This window comes from Hakea prostrata, chromosome 10 (assembly GCF_041222555.1).
Source record: "Hakea prostrata isolate BN-2017 chromosome 10, UWA_Hpros_2, whole genome shotgun sequence".
Taxonomy (NCBI): Eukaryota; Viridiplantae; Streptophyta; class Magnoliopsida; order Proteales; family Proteaceae; genus Hakea; species Hakea prostrata.
Genome location: NC_142609.1, coordinates 19,265,482 through 19,282,068, shown reverse-complemented (window position 1 = coordinate 19,282,068; position 16,587 = coordinate 19,265,482). Strand labels below are relative to the sequence as shown.

The 16,587-nt window shown below is 36.2% G+C and overlaps 3 protein-coding genes across 4 annotated transcripts; 1 reads left to right on the top strand and 2 right to left on the bottom strand.

Moving 5' to 3' along the window:
• Window positions 1–5,374: 5,374 nt before the first annotated feature.
• On the bottom strand, window positions 5,375–7,276 carry LOC149002244 (annexin D3-like). 2 transcript variants are annotated; one of them, XM_089137587.1, is made up of 6 exons: window positions 7,133–7,276; window positions 6,860–7,023; window positions 6,432–6,662; window positions 6,038–6,247; window positions 5,861–5,950; window positions 5,375–5,771 (listed from the first exon to the last, which is right to left on the bottom strand). In XM_089137587.1, exons 1-6 carry the CDS (start codon window positions 7,206–7,208, stop codon window positions 5,568–5,570), a joined length of 975 nt encoding a protein of 324 aa, XP_088993713.1. In that variant the 5' UTR covers window positions 7,209–7,276; the 3' UTR covers window positions 5,375–5,567. The 2 variants fall into 2 exon arrangements, with proteins under 2 accessions (XP_088993713.1, XP_088993714.1); XM_089137588.1 differs by having other exon boundaries at window positions 5,721–5,792.
• Window positions 7,277–11,253: 3,977 nt separating this feature from the next.
• LOC149002243 (annexin D4-like) lies at window positions 11,254–13,030 on the top strand. The gene is made up of 5 exons (XM_089137486.1): window positions 11,254–11,371; window positions 11,483–11,658; window positions 11,747–11,968; window positions 12,052–12,348; window positions 12,442–13,030. The coding sequence occupies exons 1-5, from the start codon at window positions 11,326–11,328 to the stop codon at window positions 12,649–12,651; spliced, it is 951 nt and encodes a 316-aa protein (XP_088993612.1). The 5' UTR covers window positions 11,254–11,325; the 3' UTR covers window positions 12,652–13,030.
• Window positions 13,031–14,216: 1,186 nt separating this feature from the next.
• LOC149002242 (annexin D3-like) lies at window positions 14,217–16,371 on the bottom strand. The gene is made up of 6 exons (XM_089137204.1): window positions 16,093–16,371; window positions 15,808–15,971; window positions 15,254–15,484; window positions 14,880–15,089; window positions 14,702–14,791; window positions 14,217–14,579 (listed from the first exon to the last, which is right to left on the bottom strand). The coding sequence occupies exons 1-6, from the start codon at window positions 16,166–16,168 to the stop codon at window positions 14,331–14,333; spliced, it is 1,020 nt and encodes a 339-aa protein (XP_088993330.1). The 5' UTR covers window positions 16,169–16,371; the 3' UTR covers window positions 14,217–14,330.
• Between the last annotated feature and the right edge of the window lie 216 nt (window positions 16,372–16,587).

Below are 16,587 nucleotides of genomic sequence, written 5' to 3'. Positions count from 1 at the left end.
TGGAAGTCCATGAGCCCAACCCTAACATATGCAACCCTACCATTGCATGATCAATAGTGGACCACTAAGTCTCCTAACGGACTAGTTACCGCTATAGGATGAAACAAAGTCACATCACCATTATGACGGGTCATTCGACTTCAATTCCCCTACCGAAAGGGTAATAGCATGTAGGGTACCTAGCCATGTAATCTAGACTCCCTAGGTATGTCATCCAGCAGTCATGATAGTGCTGGAGGCATCAGTGAGCATGTGTCCTATACCACAACCCTTTGATATCTCAAGCAAGCTAGAATACCCAATTGGATATCTTTCCATCACAACTACATCACATCATCCACGATCATATCCGTTTAGTATCATAAAGTGATAAAGTATATTGAAACACCACATACAGTAGACATACAACAATATTATGATAAATTATATAACTACAGCAAGGTTTATGATCAACAATTAATATAAGAATAATTGATTCATCATATAGCATGTTATTGCATCGAAACAAGAAAGTGTGTCCTCACCTGTAATTAAGTAAAAGCTTACTAGAATGCAATCAAATCACAATTACAAGACTTCCAGCAAAGTTAGAGATCACCTAAACATAGGGTTACAATAATGATTTAGGGACATGAGTCAAATCAAAGCAAACACAAATCTCACATAGCCATTGTGACTCAGCCGGTCACTTGGGCCGGTCGCTTGGGTCAAGCGACCACCCCTATTACAAATAGTCTTCCAGATCCAAAATTCAGACTTTTGATCATCCAATTTCAATCCAGTGGGATGATCTTAATCTGAATTTCAATCTTAATAAGTCTATAACAAATGTGCAAATCAGTAACATAAAATTAACAAGACCCACTACCCAAATTCTTCTCCCTTGATTAGATTCATCCTTTGTTCGAATGTAAGGATTCAATTTTGGACAAGATCTTCTCAAAATCATTGAAAAGGGGATAGAACTAATCACAAAGGTTTACCACCAACAAAAGGAGATAGATCTAAACCATTCCTAAAGTTGAGGGAAGAGAAAGGAGTGAAGGGGATTCACCTACCTCAACCAAATTTGCAAAATGACGGGGAAAGGATCCAAATCACAATCCACGCTTCGCTCACCTTCCAGTACATGTTATCTACCTCCTAAACGTCCACAACAGCAATCTCGAATATAATAATGAGAAAAAGGATGAAGATTGCTATTTATAGAGAACAAAGGGCAAATTAGTGTAAAATCCCGTAAACAGACCATGGCGGTCGCTTGGGGCGGTTGATTGGCCCAATCAACCGCCTTAAGCAACTACCCCCTAATACTTTGCAGTACATGGGTGCTTTGCTCAAGGGGTTGATTCCCAACCTCAACCTAACCCTAAACAACATATTGGGGAGATCTTGCCTTCATTCCGGACATCTTCAAACACCTCTTGACTTCTACTAGGAATCCAATTTCCCAGCAAGGCAGGTTCTTCATCAAGAGAATTAAGATCCATGGATTTAGAATATGGATCATGGACTTCAATCCGGATACTCCACAACTTATTCCGGCTTGACCTTCAGGTTATCGGACCTGCAATACGGATTCCAAGTTAGAATTACGGGGTTGTTACAGATTGTGTTTTGTGGGAAGATTTTGGGATATTTTTTGAAACCCAAATTGACTCTAATTTATGATAATTAATTCTCTTGCATGAATATGTTTAATTATCTTTTAGTCACAGACTTTCGAGAGTGAATTTTTGACTCTGGAGAAAAGAATCAAGTGAAAGGTGAGGAATAACTAACCATGTATTAGATAAGTAATTGTTGCTATTTTAAGTTCTATTGTTGATATAAATTGCTATAAATTTCTATCTACCATGATATGCTTGTGTGTGACTTTGCACAAATGAAAGGTAAGATTTATTGTTTGAGTATTTCTCTTTGGTTTTGAATCCTATATTATTGATATGAAAATGGTATGACAATGTAAAAGAGGAAGAATGATATTACTCTCCTTACCTTGTATTATCAACTAGGGTTGTGGGTTTGCCCGTTACCCTAGTGACCTTATGTGAGTGCATATAGACTAAATACATGATTGATAGGTGTCTAAAAGTGTTGGGCTAGGAATCCCTATGAATATTACTACCCTTCCGGTAGGGGTATTGAAGCCGGTTAACTCGTGATGTTAGTGGCTAGGTCCTGAGTATCGAGCATGCTCACTATCATCATAGAGAGGTAGGTTGCATATAATAGATAAGGTCTCTTGGGTGCTCAAGACCAGTAACCAACTTGTGAGAGGACATGGAGAGCATCTTGTCTATTATATGTGATGACCATTGGGTTTAGGAATGAGATCCAACAGATGCCTCCCATTGAAGATTCTATTCATAGGTGGGAAGGTATTGAACCAAAAGGGCACTAGGCATGAGGAAAGATATTCGGACCATATGTAGTACGAGACCGTATGACCTTGCACTGGGCTTAGGATTATCCTTGACATGTGCCAAATCTTATACCAAACGGTGATGTGAGAGAGTGGTGACCTATACCCCAACCATGGCTCGATAAGAATTTACCCAACAACCGCAAAGAACCCAATAGACGTTTCTTGTTGACTGAGACCACCCAAAGAAGATTGGTGTTTACACTTAATGCCTATCTACCTTAGAGACTACATGATAGAGTAAGGAACTTCATATCATCATCATGCATCATTTTATTTATATTATAATTACATGGTTATCTTATGGTTTATGATGTGGAAATTGGATGAATGTATGACATGGATGTTAGTTAACCTCACTGAGTTCTATGAACTCATTCTTTTATTTTTGTTTGTTCTTTAGACTTTTCTACAGGTTATGAGAACTCCACTTTCATTAAGGATCCTTTGTCGAGTGGTTACCAGGAGAGAGTAATTGGAGAAGAAGTGGAAGCACACGATGCTTCTTGTTTGTGTTACAATTGCTCTTATGGAGTCACCTTTCCTAAGATTATTTTCTGCTGCAGACTTTAGTCTTTAGACTTTCTTTCTTTTCTTAGAACTCTAATGTTTGATCTTTTGATTTGAAGTTTTGGACAAGTGTAATTATTATTTCAGATTTGATAAGTTATTATTATTTGAACTTGATTTATTCCTGTACTTTTAATTATGCTATATATGTTGTATGGAATTGTCACTGAACCTAAGTCTTGTGGTGTATCACCCCATGGGTATTCAGGTATGACCAGATCCGGCTGGGTGGGGTGTGACAAGTCAGTTGGCTTTCTAGGGTTGGTGGACCACCCCATGGTCGAGATCAGTTTGGTCTCGCTTGCTCATTTCGAAACTCCAAGTTTTTGCGGGTTTTTGAGGTTTCAATGGGACAATGCTAATGCCCCAAAAATACTCATGCCAACAATGTCTCATAACAAAAACCCCCAAATGGATTAACAGAGAGTTGCCCGCAGCATCTCTTGAAATGGCGATTCAAACACAAATGGATGAGATAACACAAATCAACACTTAGTGGTTAGAAAACATGATGGAAATAAAAACAAGCATTCAATTTCAACACCAACTACCACAACCACCTTAATAGGGTTTTAGAGGTTTCCTTACCTCAACACGGGATTAACTCCACGATTCACACTTCAGTTGGCCCAATTCCTCAAAGAATTGACAGAACACCAAGCTCTTCTCTTCTCCCAAGCTCTCAACCTTCAAAGAACATAAAATATTAGTATAAGAGGCTAAAAAACATTAAAATAGGGTTTCAAAACTCAAAATCCCAAAATTTCCCTTTTCTAGGTTGGGGGCGGTTAGTCAGTTGAACCAATCGCCTCTGGGAGACTGCCCTTAGAACTATCTCATTCGAAAGTGGTTTCCGTCGGGCTTTGGTGGGTAGACGCCTATAAACATGCTTGACTCAATGGTATAGTTTACCTTGGCATTGGAGTCTTTTAGCCTAACTTCATACGTGCCAAAATCGCCTTTTTAAACCAACTGGGTTGTTTTCTCTCTCCTTCCAAAATCCATTATGGTGGCTGAGTCATCTCCTTCATTGTTCGTGTCCATGGGTTTAACTTCTAGACCCACCCCCTCAACTTGGTTGGCCCATAGCTAGCTTCACCAACACTCCAAGTTCGTGGACTTGAAATGAAGGGTTATTAGGCTAGGATCCTAGAGGATTTCACACATTAGGTAGTATGAGACATCATGGATTTTATCTCGCATGGGGTTGTCGGTTAGCCTATTGCCCCTGGTGCATTTACGCATCATGTAGAAAATATGTGCATTGCCTTAGGTATCTGTATGCATGGCTAGGAACCCCATTATCATGTTATAATCCTATCGGCATGGGTGTTCAGGCTGAATGACCCGTGACAATGGTGTTGGGTTATGAGTGTCTAATAGATGGATGGTAGCTAGTCTGTGAGGAGACCCAAATAGACCACATGTCATTTATGGTGGGCTTACATATAATATGTGTCAGCTCATGGGGTGCTCTATAGACTGTTGGAGTAGGTGAGGGAACATGAGGTAATCTATCCGATCATATGTAGATGACCATAGGGTTACAAGTTGTGTAATCTGAGTTGGTTGGTGCCATAAGAAATGTATCTGAACCTATTATAACATAATTGATTAAATGACTTTTCGCATTGGGCTAGGAAGTTCCTTGACATTTGCAAGTTCTCATATCAATGGTCGTGGTGAGAGAGTGTGGCCCTAATCCCTAGAGATGGTTGTTGATTGGACTATTATCCCGATACTGCAATTGTGACACCCAATTTAGTTGAAATCATTGAGGTTTGTCTGAGACTTTCTAGAGGAGGCTAGTGTTGCAACTTAATGTTTGTCTACCTAGACAGAGACTGACATGATTAGTATTTAGGAGCATCCCCACATTGCATTGTAGTAGATAGCAATCATAGCATTACGTATCATCTTCCATGCATGAGAGAATATGTGTATATATATTGTTGATGATCTCATTGAATTCATTGGAACTCATCCTTTGTGGAAACTTTCTTTTAGACTGTATTGTAGGAGATGAGGACTAGGTATTCCAGGAGTACCTGATGCAATCGGAGACGCACGACCTGCCAGTTATGGAAAATAGTGAGGCTCATAGTGATATGTGTTCAAGCATGGATTATTTTTTATGGATTTGACACCCACCATTATCTGAGGGTAAGAGTACTCTTCTATTTTGTAGTGATGCACCGTTCCCAATTGCAGCTTCCTCCCCTCTCTTTCCTCATTTTCCGATTGTTAAATATAATTTATTATTCATCCAAAAAAAGATTTAGGAAAAAAATTAAGAAAGAACCCTCTAAAGGCTTGTAAATGAACAAGAGATTATCAAAGCAGAAATTTGATCAAATCATCTAAAAATTATGAAACATTGAAGTCCCTTACAGAACTTTTCATCATTGACGTAGGATTTCCATGGATGTTACAGGAAAAAGACTCTATTACTGAACATTAATGATTCAAACTCTTTCACAAGAACTTGCCATGACACGTTCATGAGCTAGCTAGAATCAGAATTAGAAACTTAATTTATCCACAAGAGACACAGTAGTGTTCCACTTTTGGTTCAAATCTTTCCTCCAAGCAAAGTAGCCAAGAAATCCTTGTAGTCTCCTGAAGTATCATCAAAGACTGCATTGTCAAGGCTGCCACTGTATATGTTGAAGTACTCTGCCCTGATCTTCATCATATCTATTTCAGCCCGAGATACGATAGCTCTAGTTAATGAATCCTCATCAGTTCCAAGTCCTTCAATTGATTTTGCCACCACCTACCGATAATTCACAGCAAACTATTTCACAGAAGCTTAATATATGGATAATCAAGGATTGTAAAGGAAAATAATTTTCACTTGCTTACCTCAGCAAAGTGTTTCTCAGGAGTGTCCATACACAAAATTGCCAATCTTAAGATGGACTTAAAATCACCAGTACCAGTGCTGTCTATGTCCTGTTAATGAATGGATTTATAGAACTGTAAGTGAAAATCTTAGAAGGCAAACAACAGAGAGATGGCTGTTGATACTGAAAGGCACACCTGGAGAATGGAACTCTTATAATTTTGTTTGTAACAATCAAATGTTGCTCTGAGTTGATACATATTCTTGGTACTGAGCATCAATAGCACTTTATCATTATAGAACTCATTCTCAATAGCATCATGAAGCAGATCAGAATCTGAATTCGCAAGATCTCTATCCACCAGTTCTCTGTCATACCTATAGGAACTCACTAAGAGCAGAAGTAACTGCAAGATCCACATGAAATAACCCAGTTAAACCCATTAAGCTCAGCCCAAGTACCAGCAGAATTGATTGAAACTGGGGTGTTCAAATCGAAATTAAGTTAAGCTGGGCATTATTATTCTATTGAACTTAGCTGGGTAGACCCTTGTGTTGTACAGTTTTGGGTTTCTGATGGGCTTGGATTACCTTTCTGAGAGGCAAGAAGGATACATTGGATATGATGTCTTCTTGAATGGAGCAATCAAAGAGGGAACAATATGCTTGCCTAACAGCCATCAAATGTTCTGGAGTTGATGCACAGGCAATCTCTATGATCACTTGGAGATGATGAACCCCCTTCTCATTCCTTTTCAAGCTTTTGTTGGCCAATTTTGCATCCCTTTCTGATGGATCCATCATCCACAAAATCACTGCATTCTATTTGTAAGTATTGCAATGTTTGTGTTAAATTCAAGAACAGGCTACCGAAATGTCTTACTTTAAGTTGGTTTAATTACAAACAGAAGAAGAAGAAGAAGAACCCATTTGGGTTATCATCAGCAATTTTACTACTGAAACAAACAGGAAAAAGAGTAATAATTGCAAACCCATTATCAAAGTTTCCTCCTACGAACCTTAAAATCAGAATAAAGCAAGTAATCATGGGGGAGCTTGGAGTCAAGAGCATCAATGAGTGACTTCTTGTGAAGATGCTGATATGTCTCTTTGATTTTCTTGCGCTGGTTGGCATTTCTGCAACCCAAAATCTTTATGATCTTCTTTGAATCTGTCTTAAACACTACATTTCATGATTCATGGTGGAAACAGCAAACAGCAGATCGTCAACTCTAATTTGAACCAGAAGAAGAAAATAATCACTTTGAAGGGAGGAACAGAGAAAGATAAACCTCCAAAAGCTCCTTCAAGATCTTTGCAGTCTTTTACTGGACTGGGAATTACTTCTGGTACTCTGATTGAAGCCATTTGTTCTCCTCCTTCTTCCTTGGTTAACAGATCAGACCCTGGTTGAAAATCAAACTATACGGAAGAACTTAAATCAATAGAAGAGAAAGGATAAAAGATATACCAACACCCGGGGGCCATATTAATTTCCGACTTAATAAGACCCCTTCAACCAAAAAAAAAAAGAGCATAAGCATAAAAATATATCGTTAATGTATTAAAGCACCTAATTGTAATTTCCGATTGACTAGAGTGTTTTTGATATATTTTTATCCTATAAGAAGCTTGATTGATAAACTAAATAATTCACACTAATCAATTTTAAAGGTTAATTCAGAAATTTCCTTTTATTTTTCTTGAATAATTCTCTTTCTCACTCTTGTCAATGTATTGATACTAGTGCTCACTGTGAATGATTAGAGTCATTGTCCTAAAATTCCCTTTTGGGGCAATTTAGTCCATTTTTTTTTAATTTTTCACTCTTGTTAATATATTAATACTGATGCTCAATGTGAATGATTAGAGTCATTAAGATTCCTTTGAGGGGCAATTTAGTTCATAAAAAGACATGCTTATATATATGTAAATAAAATATTAAGGTCATGAAACACAAGAAAGAAAGAAAACTAAGAGGATTCAAGACTTTGGCTTTGGAACCTTCGTTATGTAAATAAAATATTAAGGTCATGAAACACAAGGTGATCTCTTTTCCATATAGTGTGACACATGTCACACATCTTAAAAGATAATGTTTTAACTTTTCTTTTAAGGTACCATTGGTCCCCCTAGCACTTTCTTTATTCACACATGTCACACATTTTAAGCTTGGTAGCTTACCTGCTAAGCTTTGAATGGGCTTCATGTCATAATCATAATTTATAATTCTTACAAAAAAAAAAAATCTTTTATAATAATTAAGCAATAATCTTCACCTGATTTTTTGTTTTATTCTGAATTTACAACTATCATACTTGATGTGAAATAAACCTTTTCCACTCATACCAAAAAAAAAAAAAAACTTTTCCACTCTTTATGTTTCCTTATTATAAAACATAATTAAATAATCAACCATCCATGATGTCTATATATTCATGTGTTGAGTCCATCCTTATCATATGATTTGGATAAACAATATTTTTTTCATGTCCAACGTAAGAATTTAGCTATCCAGGCAAACTCCTTTGGAGGCAATAAAAGATGAATTTAATATGAATAATGGTGGACAGTTCTACTGGACCCTACAAAGATTAAAGTTCTAGTATGTTAGGCAATATAAACCACATAAACATTATTTGCCCGATTAACACAACAAATATTACTAGATAAACAATCTTGAATTTCAAGTTAAAGCTTCGTTTGATTTATATTTTGTGCATAGATAGATTCCAATATAAAACTTGAAAATATATAAATCATAATTGGGTTTGATCATGCTTGCATGATTATTTCTAGTTTTATCTAATTATTTTTTTCAAATAGAAAATAAAATAAAATATTTAAGATTTAGTGCATAATTTCACATTAATTTAATGGATTCTAGGATCAAAACATTTTATTATAATAAAAGATAAACTGAGATCTTTCAAGAAAGCATAAAACTTTTTCAATGATTAACTTATATTTCTTGGCATCCAAAGCAATTTTTTTTCTACTCTCCAATTTTCCTTTCATATGTTAACAATAAGGCTTAATTTTAAAGTCTAATTAAGCACGTGTAAAAAAAAGAATAGTTGACCTAAAGTCTTCTACTTTCAAGTTTATTATATGAAACGTGCATCATGCATGTCCACATTGTCTAGGAATCATTGGACATAAAAGATATAGGCACATGTATTATGTGGAGAGTGAAAGACCAACTGAAGGACCACATCCAGGTTGTTGTCCTCTTTTCATTTAATCTCCTAGGGTCAAACATTAGATGTGAACATTTAAATTGATAGTACAAATTTATGATCACATGATTAGGTGACAACAGATCTATAAATATGAATGCCACATTTAAAAATGTGGATTCGATAATAGATAGAGATCTATTTCATGACAGCTCACACTAGTGACCTACTCAGGGCCAATGCCAGCCTATTACAGCTATAAGGGTGCTCAGCATTTGATTTTAATATAGTTTCATAGATTTTCATGAGAATGGATGAATTCTAATCCAACTCATAAGAAAGTTTGGTTTGAGATTTATTGAATTTTCTTTTAAATATATTAATTATTGATTTCTTAGTACATAAACGAATTATCCTCTCGATTTAAAAAAAAAAAAAAAAAGAATTATTCTTTTTTTTTTTTTTGGTAAGAAGAGAATGATTTATTGAAAAGAGAAACATCTATTACAAACTATTCTTAACAAGTCAAACAGTAAAAGTCAGTAAATAGGGGCGGGGTAGGGGAGGAATTTACAGTTAAGAATGCATATTGTGTGAGTGCACTATCATTTGCTAGGATGTCTGTCACCATGTTAGCCTTACGAAGAACGTGTCTAAAGAAGAGAATTACCCTCTCCAATTCAGCTTATTGCAAAAATCTTTGGCATCAAGTTCTTCTTTTATTGATTTATTGGTGTTGTTGACTTGTAAACACACAAACAAGCAAATAAATAACTAAAAATAGTCAATGCAGGGTTGATAGAGTGGTAAGATCCATACTTCTTAGTGGAAATGTCATGGGTTTGACCATTACGGATGATAAAGCTCCTTCTGAGGGTGTAATCGAGGTGCGCAAGCTGACCCAAATCTAAAAAAAAACTATATATATGATAATTATTCTAGAAGTCATGATGTATGTATGTGCTTCATGAGAGCAATAATGTTCGTAAGTCCTCTAATTCCACATAAGAACTCTCCTTTTGATTTAACATCATTGCTTAGTTCAGATCTAGGTATTTCTTAAACGTTCACTTTCCATTTGTAAGATAAAATTCTGATTGCATAGTTTGGGGCCAAAGAATCGATGGATTTTACTTTGTCGTTGTAAAATAAGTCAAGAATGAACAACATCAAGCCCCCAATCAACAGTTACCAAAGGGCATCCCATGGTGCTGATGATGCTTAGATGGAAAGAGACCCTTATCTTTAATATCATAGAAAATTTATTTTATTAATAATTAAATTAAAGAAAGGATAATGTTTTCTTTGACTAATCAAAACAACATAAGTTGAAAGTAAAATAAAATGCATTTTTATTTAATTTTAAAGTAATTATAAAGTACCTTTTTCCTTCTAGTAGTCTTTTTGAGTAAGGACAAATGGCTCTATCAAGTAGAGAGTGAGGATGGAAACAGACTTCATGGGATAGAAAAATCCAATGAAGAGAAGTCGGCACAAGAAATTATCTTGCAAAAGTGATGTTCAAAAGTAAAATCTGTTAACACTGGAGCTTGGACACCCAAACTTAAATTTTTCTATTAATTTAATTCAACTTAAGACCACGACCCATTGATGTTAATGTATATCCCATTAATTATGTCATAGATCTACAATAAAATAGTAAAAATATCGTCTTTTTTATCTCTGCAACTCCTATCAGTGATATCATACTAATTTTAAATTGTAATAAACATCTGATTTGATATGTATCCCAAAATCATACATATCTACAGCTAAGACAATCACATATAAAAATCTTGCATGTAATACCAAAGAAAGCTTTTACCACAATTTTTTTATGGAAACAGAAAAACTAAGAAAACTGAGTGTGGAAATGCTAAGATCATGGTGGGAACTGCTTAAAGATGTTATAGATTCTTTACATATATCATCTTTGCTTATTTTATTTTAGATTTCCACTTGGTAGCTGTAATTGTGGCTAGCACCTATGATTAGGTGAGAAAGAAAGAAAAATAATGATAAGAATAATAACAAGAACAATAATTATTTTTAGAATAACCCACGTGTCATTTTGATTTCAAATTGCATTGACTAAAAGACATTTTTATTGAAATGACCAAAGTGTCCTTTTTATCATCACCCGAGTCTACTTGGTATATGACAAAAATGCCCTTAAAATTGGATTATATAAGGATCATTCTAGAGCACTTGAGGAATATACAAGCATACACCAGCAGTTCAGCACTAGAGCTTCTCCTTGTTCCTTTGCTAATTAACAGTTTAGTCATCTCTTCTTGAGCTGTAGAATGGCCACTCCAGAAGAGTTGGAGACTCTTACAAGATCTTTCTCAGGTAAGTTCCCCACCTTTCTGCCACTTAATTTTTCTCCTTTTTTCTTGTCTTTCTCTTCTTCAATTTTCATAAACATTTATTCTCTTTTTCTGTTTCATTTTTTGGGTATAGGATTTGGAGTTGATGAGAAGACAATCATAACCGTCTTGGCAAAATGGAAGCATGAGCAAAGGAAATCCTTCAGGAAGAGGTCATGTCCTACCTTCTTCAATGAAGATGAGCGTCTCTTTGAAAAATGGAATGCTGAGCATTTTGCCTTCCTTGAACGTGAATTCTCTCGTTTCAAGGTAAAAATTGATTTAATTGTTCTATAAAATTTCTGCAAATTCTACCTGGGTTGATTTTCCTTGTTCTTCTTTGCATTTGAATGTATAGAATGCTGTGGTTATGTGGACAAAACACCCTTGGGAAAGAGATGCTTGTCTGTTGAATGAGGCTTTGAAAGAGGGGACCCGATCATATTACGTTCTGTATGAGATTGCTTGCACCAGATCAGCTGAAGAGCTGTTGGGGGCTAGGAAGGCTTACCATTCTCTCTTTGATTGCTCCATTGAAGAAGATGTTGTTTCTCATGTTCAAAACACCGATCACCGCAATGTGAGTACCCAATTCATCTTCTTTCTCAATTTTCCTTTCTGTGAATTCCACATAACATGGGAGTTTTCATGGTGGACTTGCAGTTCTTTGTAGCAATGTTGAGTGCCTACAGGTACGAGGGTTCAAAGGTGAATGATGAGATTGCCAAGAAAGAAGCCAAATTTCTCTGTGATGCCATTAAGAAAGACAAGAACAAGAACCCAGTAGAGGATGATCAAGTTTTAATGATTCTATCAACCAGGAGCAAATCCCATCTAAAATCCATCCTTAAACACTACGAGGAAATGTTTTCTAAGACAGTTGGCGAGGATTTGGACCCTAGATTATGCATAAATGTATCCTTAAAGTGCCTTTGCTCTCCTCAAGTATATTTTAGCAAGGTAATTACAGATGAATTGATCATCAACAAAAATTATCAATTTTAATTTTCAGCTAGCTGATATTTCTTCCTGATCTTTGTCATTCTGGGACAGATTTTGAATGATTCGCTGGAGAGTGGTGCAGATGAGCGTAAAAAGGCTGCACTTACTCGAGTGATTGTAACCCAAGCTGATTCCAACATGAAAGAGATCACAGAGCAGTTCCAAAAGGATCATGGAGTTCCCCTTTCCCAGAAAATCAAAGAAACCACTCATGGGAACTACCAGGACTTCTTGCTTACCTTGATTGAAAGGCAAGAGTAAATTCAAGAAAGTTAGATATACCAAACAGCTACAACATTGATCAGTCATTTCAGCTTCTGTGTTACTCATTCAATTTCAGAAATAGCAAGCCAATCTCCCAGTGTTACTGCGAGAACAACTTTATTTCCACTTTGTTTTGCCCTTTTCCCCTTTCAATTTCACTTCCGATGTAGTGTTTTTATGAGCACCATGTTTGCATTAAGTAAAATGTTTGCCATTTCCATTGTGTTTTTTTTTGTTTTTATTTTCGTGGGGTCTGGGAAGAAGATTAAAGCGAAACCGAATGGCTGAAGCCGAACCGATTGACACTCTTAAATATCCTGGCAATCTAATTAATGTTGATGTTCCCCAACTCGGAAGTGAACTCTCTCACTCATAAAGTGTTCAAATAAGAAAATCGGTGTAATACTTTTTCTTGAATTTTAGTGATTGGCAAACTAAAGAAAATGTTTCTCACGGACAATGACAAGCCCTTAAGAGTCTAGATCTTTTATATATATGAGGCACACTTCTAAGTACTGATAAAATGAATCAACGATGGACTTCTACCTAAATACATGATGGAGGAGAATGAGAAAAACACAATCCTCTATCTTTGTGGGTAAAGTACCCCAACTCGAGTCCCCGCATATTGAGCTGCTATGGCACTGCCTCGTAGCCTCAACCTAGATTCTCAGGCAAGTTAACTATACACCAAGTAATGTGTGCTCCATGGATAAATCCAAAGATGATTTGATGATGACAATGGATAAATCCAAAGATGATTTGATGACGACAACCAAAAAAAAAAAAAAAAAGTAGGAAGAAGAAGAAGAAAAGAAGAAGTAATGTAAACCAACGGGGGTTGGTCCAAGTGGTAAGCAGCTTGGTTCGCTTAAGCAAAGTTCCGGTATCAAATCCTTGTGGATACAAAAAATCTCCGCTGGGAGACTCATCCACCACGGTCAGGTGTGCGACGGGTTGAACACCGGTTTATAAACCGGGGTTGGCAAAAAAAAAAAAAAAAAATGTATGGTCCTCTGAGAGGGTGAATAGAAAATTTTCTATTTGTTTGATTTGACCTATGCACTTCTTTCACCCAACAAAACAAAAGGCATTTCCCAATGCATCATCTCAAAATAAGGAAGAAACCAAATTAAAAAGGAAAAATTGATAGATGGTAAGATGATTCTTTTTGTTTTTTGATTTTTTATTTTTGGGGTTGACTTGTAGGATAGATCCAACCATGTTAAGTAAATTTCTCACTCACAAAATATTCGCATGTTCTTACAACATTGGCAAAGGTTTTCTTGAACCATTCCTCCCTTTATTAACAAGTACTTGGAAGTGCTTACAAACAAAAACATAAAAACTTTCAGAGAAAATCCATAGTAAAAGCTTTGGAAACAATCAGAAGGGACAGATTTTGGAAAAATTAGGATAGCCTTTTAGAGAATTCTAAAGATAAGAAAAACAACAGAATATCCAGTTTATGATATTATCAAAATCCCAAACTGGACTATTTTCAGTACTTCCATCATGAACTGTAGCAGTGTCATGGATGTCTATGGAAACTGCAACCAATCTTGAATAAGTTTTGCCTTTGAACTTTTATTTGATTGAAGCATTTTTACAAAAAACCTTATGCAAGTGACGATTGCGGGCTAACAAGTATCAAAATTTCTATACTGCAAGTGAATTCACAATACATATCTGCAAGGAACACAGGAAATATCCTGTGTTGTTCTGATTTCTCCTCCAAGCAGAGTGACTAAGAAATCCCTGTAGTCTCCAGAAGTATCACCAGTGACTGCCTTGTCAAGGTTACTATTATATGTCTTCAAGTACTCTTCTCTGATCTTCAACAGATCTACTTCAGCCCGAGTTACAATTGCTCTTGTTAACGAATCCTCATCTGTTCCAAGTCCAATAATTGAATTTCTCACAACCTAACAATGATTGGAAACAGAGAAAAGGTCACTGTTCTCTGCATCATACTCAGAACAAAATCATTGAAAAAAGAAATCCATGATTCATGAAACATAGATGGAACTAATTTTCTTATGTTTACCTCGGCAAAATGTTTTTCTGGGCTGTCTATGCACAAAATTACCAATTTTAAGATGGATTTGAAAGTTCCAGTGCCACTCCTCTCTATGTCCTGTTAATGATTGGAATTTTAGAACTCTCAGCCAAAAATGTTAAAGAGGCCAAAGAAGAGAGATGAATTTTGATACTGAATGAAACACCTGGAGAATGGAATTCCTGTAGTTTTGTTTGTAACATTCAAATGTTGCTTTGAGTTGATATATACTTTTGGTGCTGAGCATCAATATCACTTCATCAGGATAGAACTCCTTTTCAATAGCATCATGGAGCACAACAGAATCTGACTTTGCAAGATTTGCGTCCACCAATTCTCTGTCATACCTGTAGGAACTCACTAAGAACAAAAGAAACTGCAAGACCCAGATGAAATAACTCAGTTAGACATTTTATAAAGCTGTTCCTCAAGTCAATTGAGTTGAAGCAAATGGAAATTGATTTAATCCAAACAACATATCTCTACAGATCTTGGCCGGTTCTAGGCCTAGAAGTTCTGTTTCTGCTGTGTTTGGATTACCTTTCTGAGAGGCAAGAAGGCCACATGAGACTTGATGTCTTCTTCAAGTGAGCAATTAAAAAGGGAACAATACGCTTGCCTCACAGCCATCAAATGTTGAGGAGTTGATGCACAAGCAATCTCTATGATCACTTGGAGATGATCAACACCCTTCTCCTTCTTCCTCAAGCTTTTATTGGCCAATCTTGCATCTCTTTCAGAAGGATCCATCATCCACATAATCACTGCATTCTGTTCAAAATTACAAGGCTTCTGTTAAAATTCAGGTGCAGAATAATAACATCAGCAACTCCGGATGGAAATATAAACTAGTGATTATTAGAGAGAGAGAGAGAGAGAGAGAGAGAGAGAGAGAGTCCACAAGGGGTTTCACTGAGTTAGGGAATAAGAGAGAGAATCCACGAGGGGTTTCACTGAGTTAGGGAACAGATGGTACATAGTTGCCTCTTCCTGCTCCCTTCCACCCCTCAATCTCTCCCTTTCTGAATTCCTTGTTTTTATGTTTTTGGAACTGAAAAGTTGAAAATCCGATGGTGAAATTAGAAGAAACGAACCCTGAAATCTTTGAAAACCAAGTAGTCATGAGGAAGCTTGGATTTGAGAGTATCAGTGAGGGACTTATTGTGAAGATGTTGGTATGTCTCTCTGATCTTCTTGCGCTGGCTAGCATCTCTGCAACCCAAAATCTTCATGATTTCCTTCGTATTTGCTCTCCTTCCTGCACATGATTCATGGGTTGTCCCCGATTTTCATTTTTCATCATCTTAAACATAAACATCATCCGAACCCAGAAGAAGAAAATAAAAATAAAGTTTACAAGAAAAAAGAGAGAGTGAAACCTGCCAAAGCTTCTTCCAGATTCTCACAATCTTCGTCTGGACTAGGAACTTTTTCTGGTACTCTGATTGTGCCCATTTTTCCTCCTTCAAAATTGGTTCAGACCTTAGTTGAAAATCAAAATAGTGAAGAGAAACAGAGTGAAAGAAGGGAAGGTAAGGGGAGTAGATACAGTTCAATTCAATACAACAGAAGAAAATACAGAAGATGAGCCATTAAGACTCCATTTGAAGGGAATTGATGGTTTCCCCCGTAATTTCCCTCACAAGTCACAACCAAACATGTAAATGTCTCTCTAGTCTTTTTTGTCAAACCTGTAATTTTATATATGAGTTAGTTTTTTTGTTTACTGAAATCTATCCATTGGAAAGCGACCAAATGTGCTATGGAGTCCGTTCAAAAGATTAAAAAAAGAGGCAGTTTATCGAACTCGACATCAATTCTCCAATGATATTATTCCAGACGGGAAGGGATTTTTTTTTTTTTTATTTTTAAAA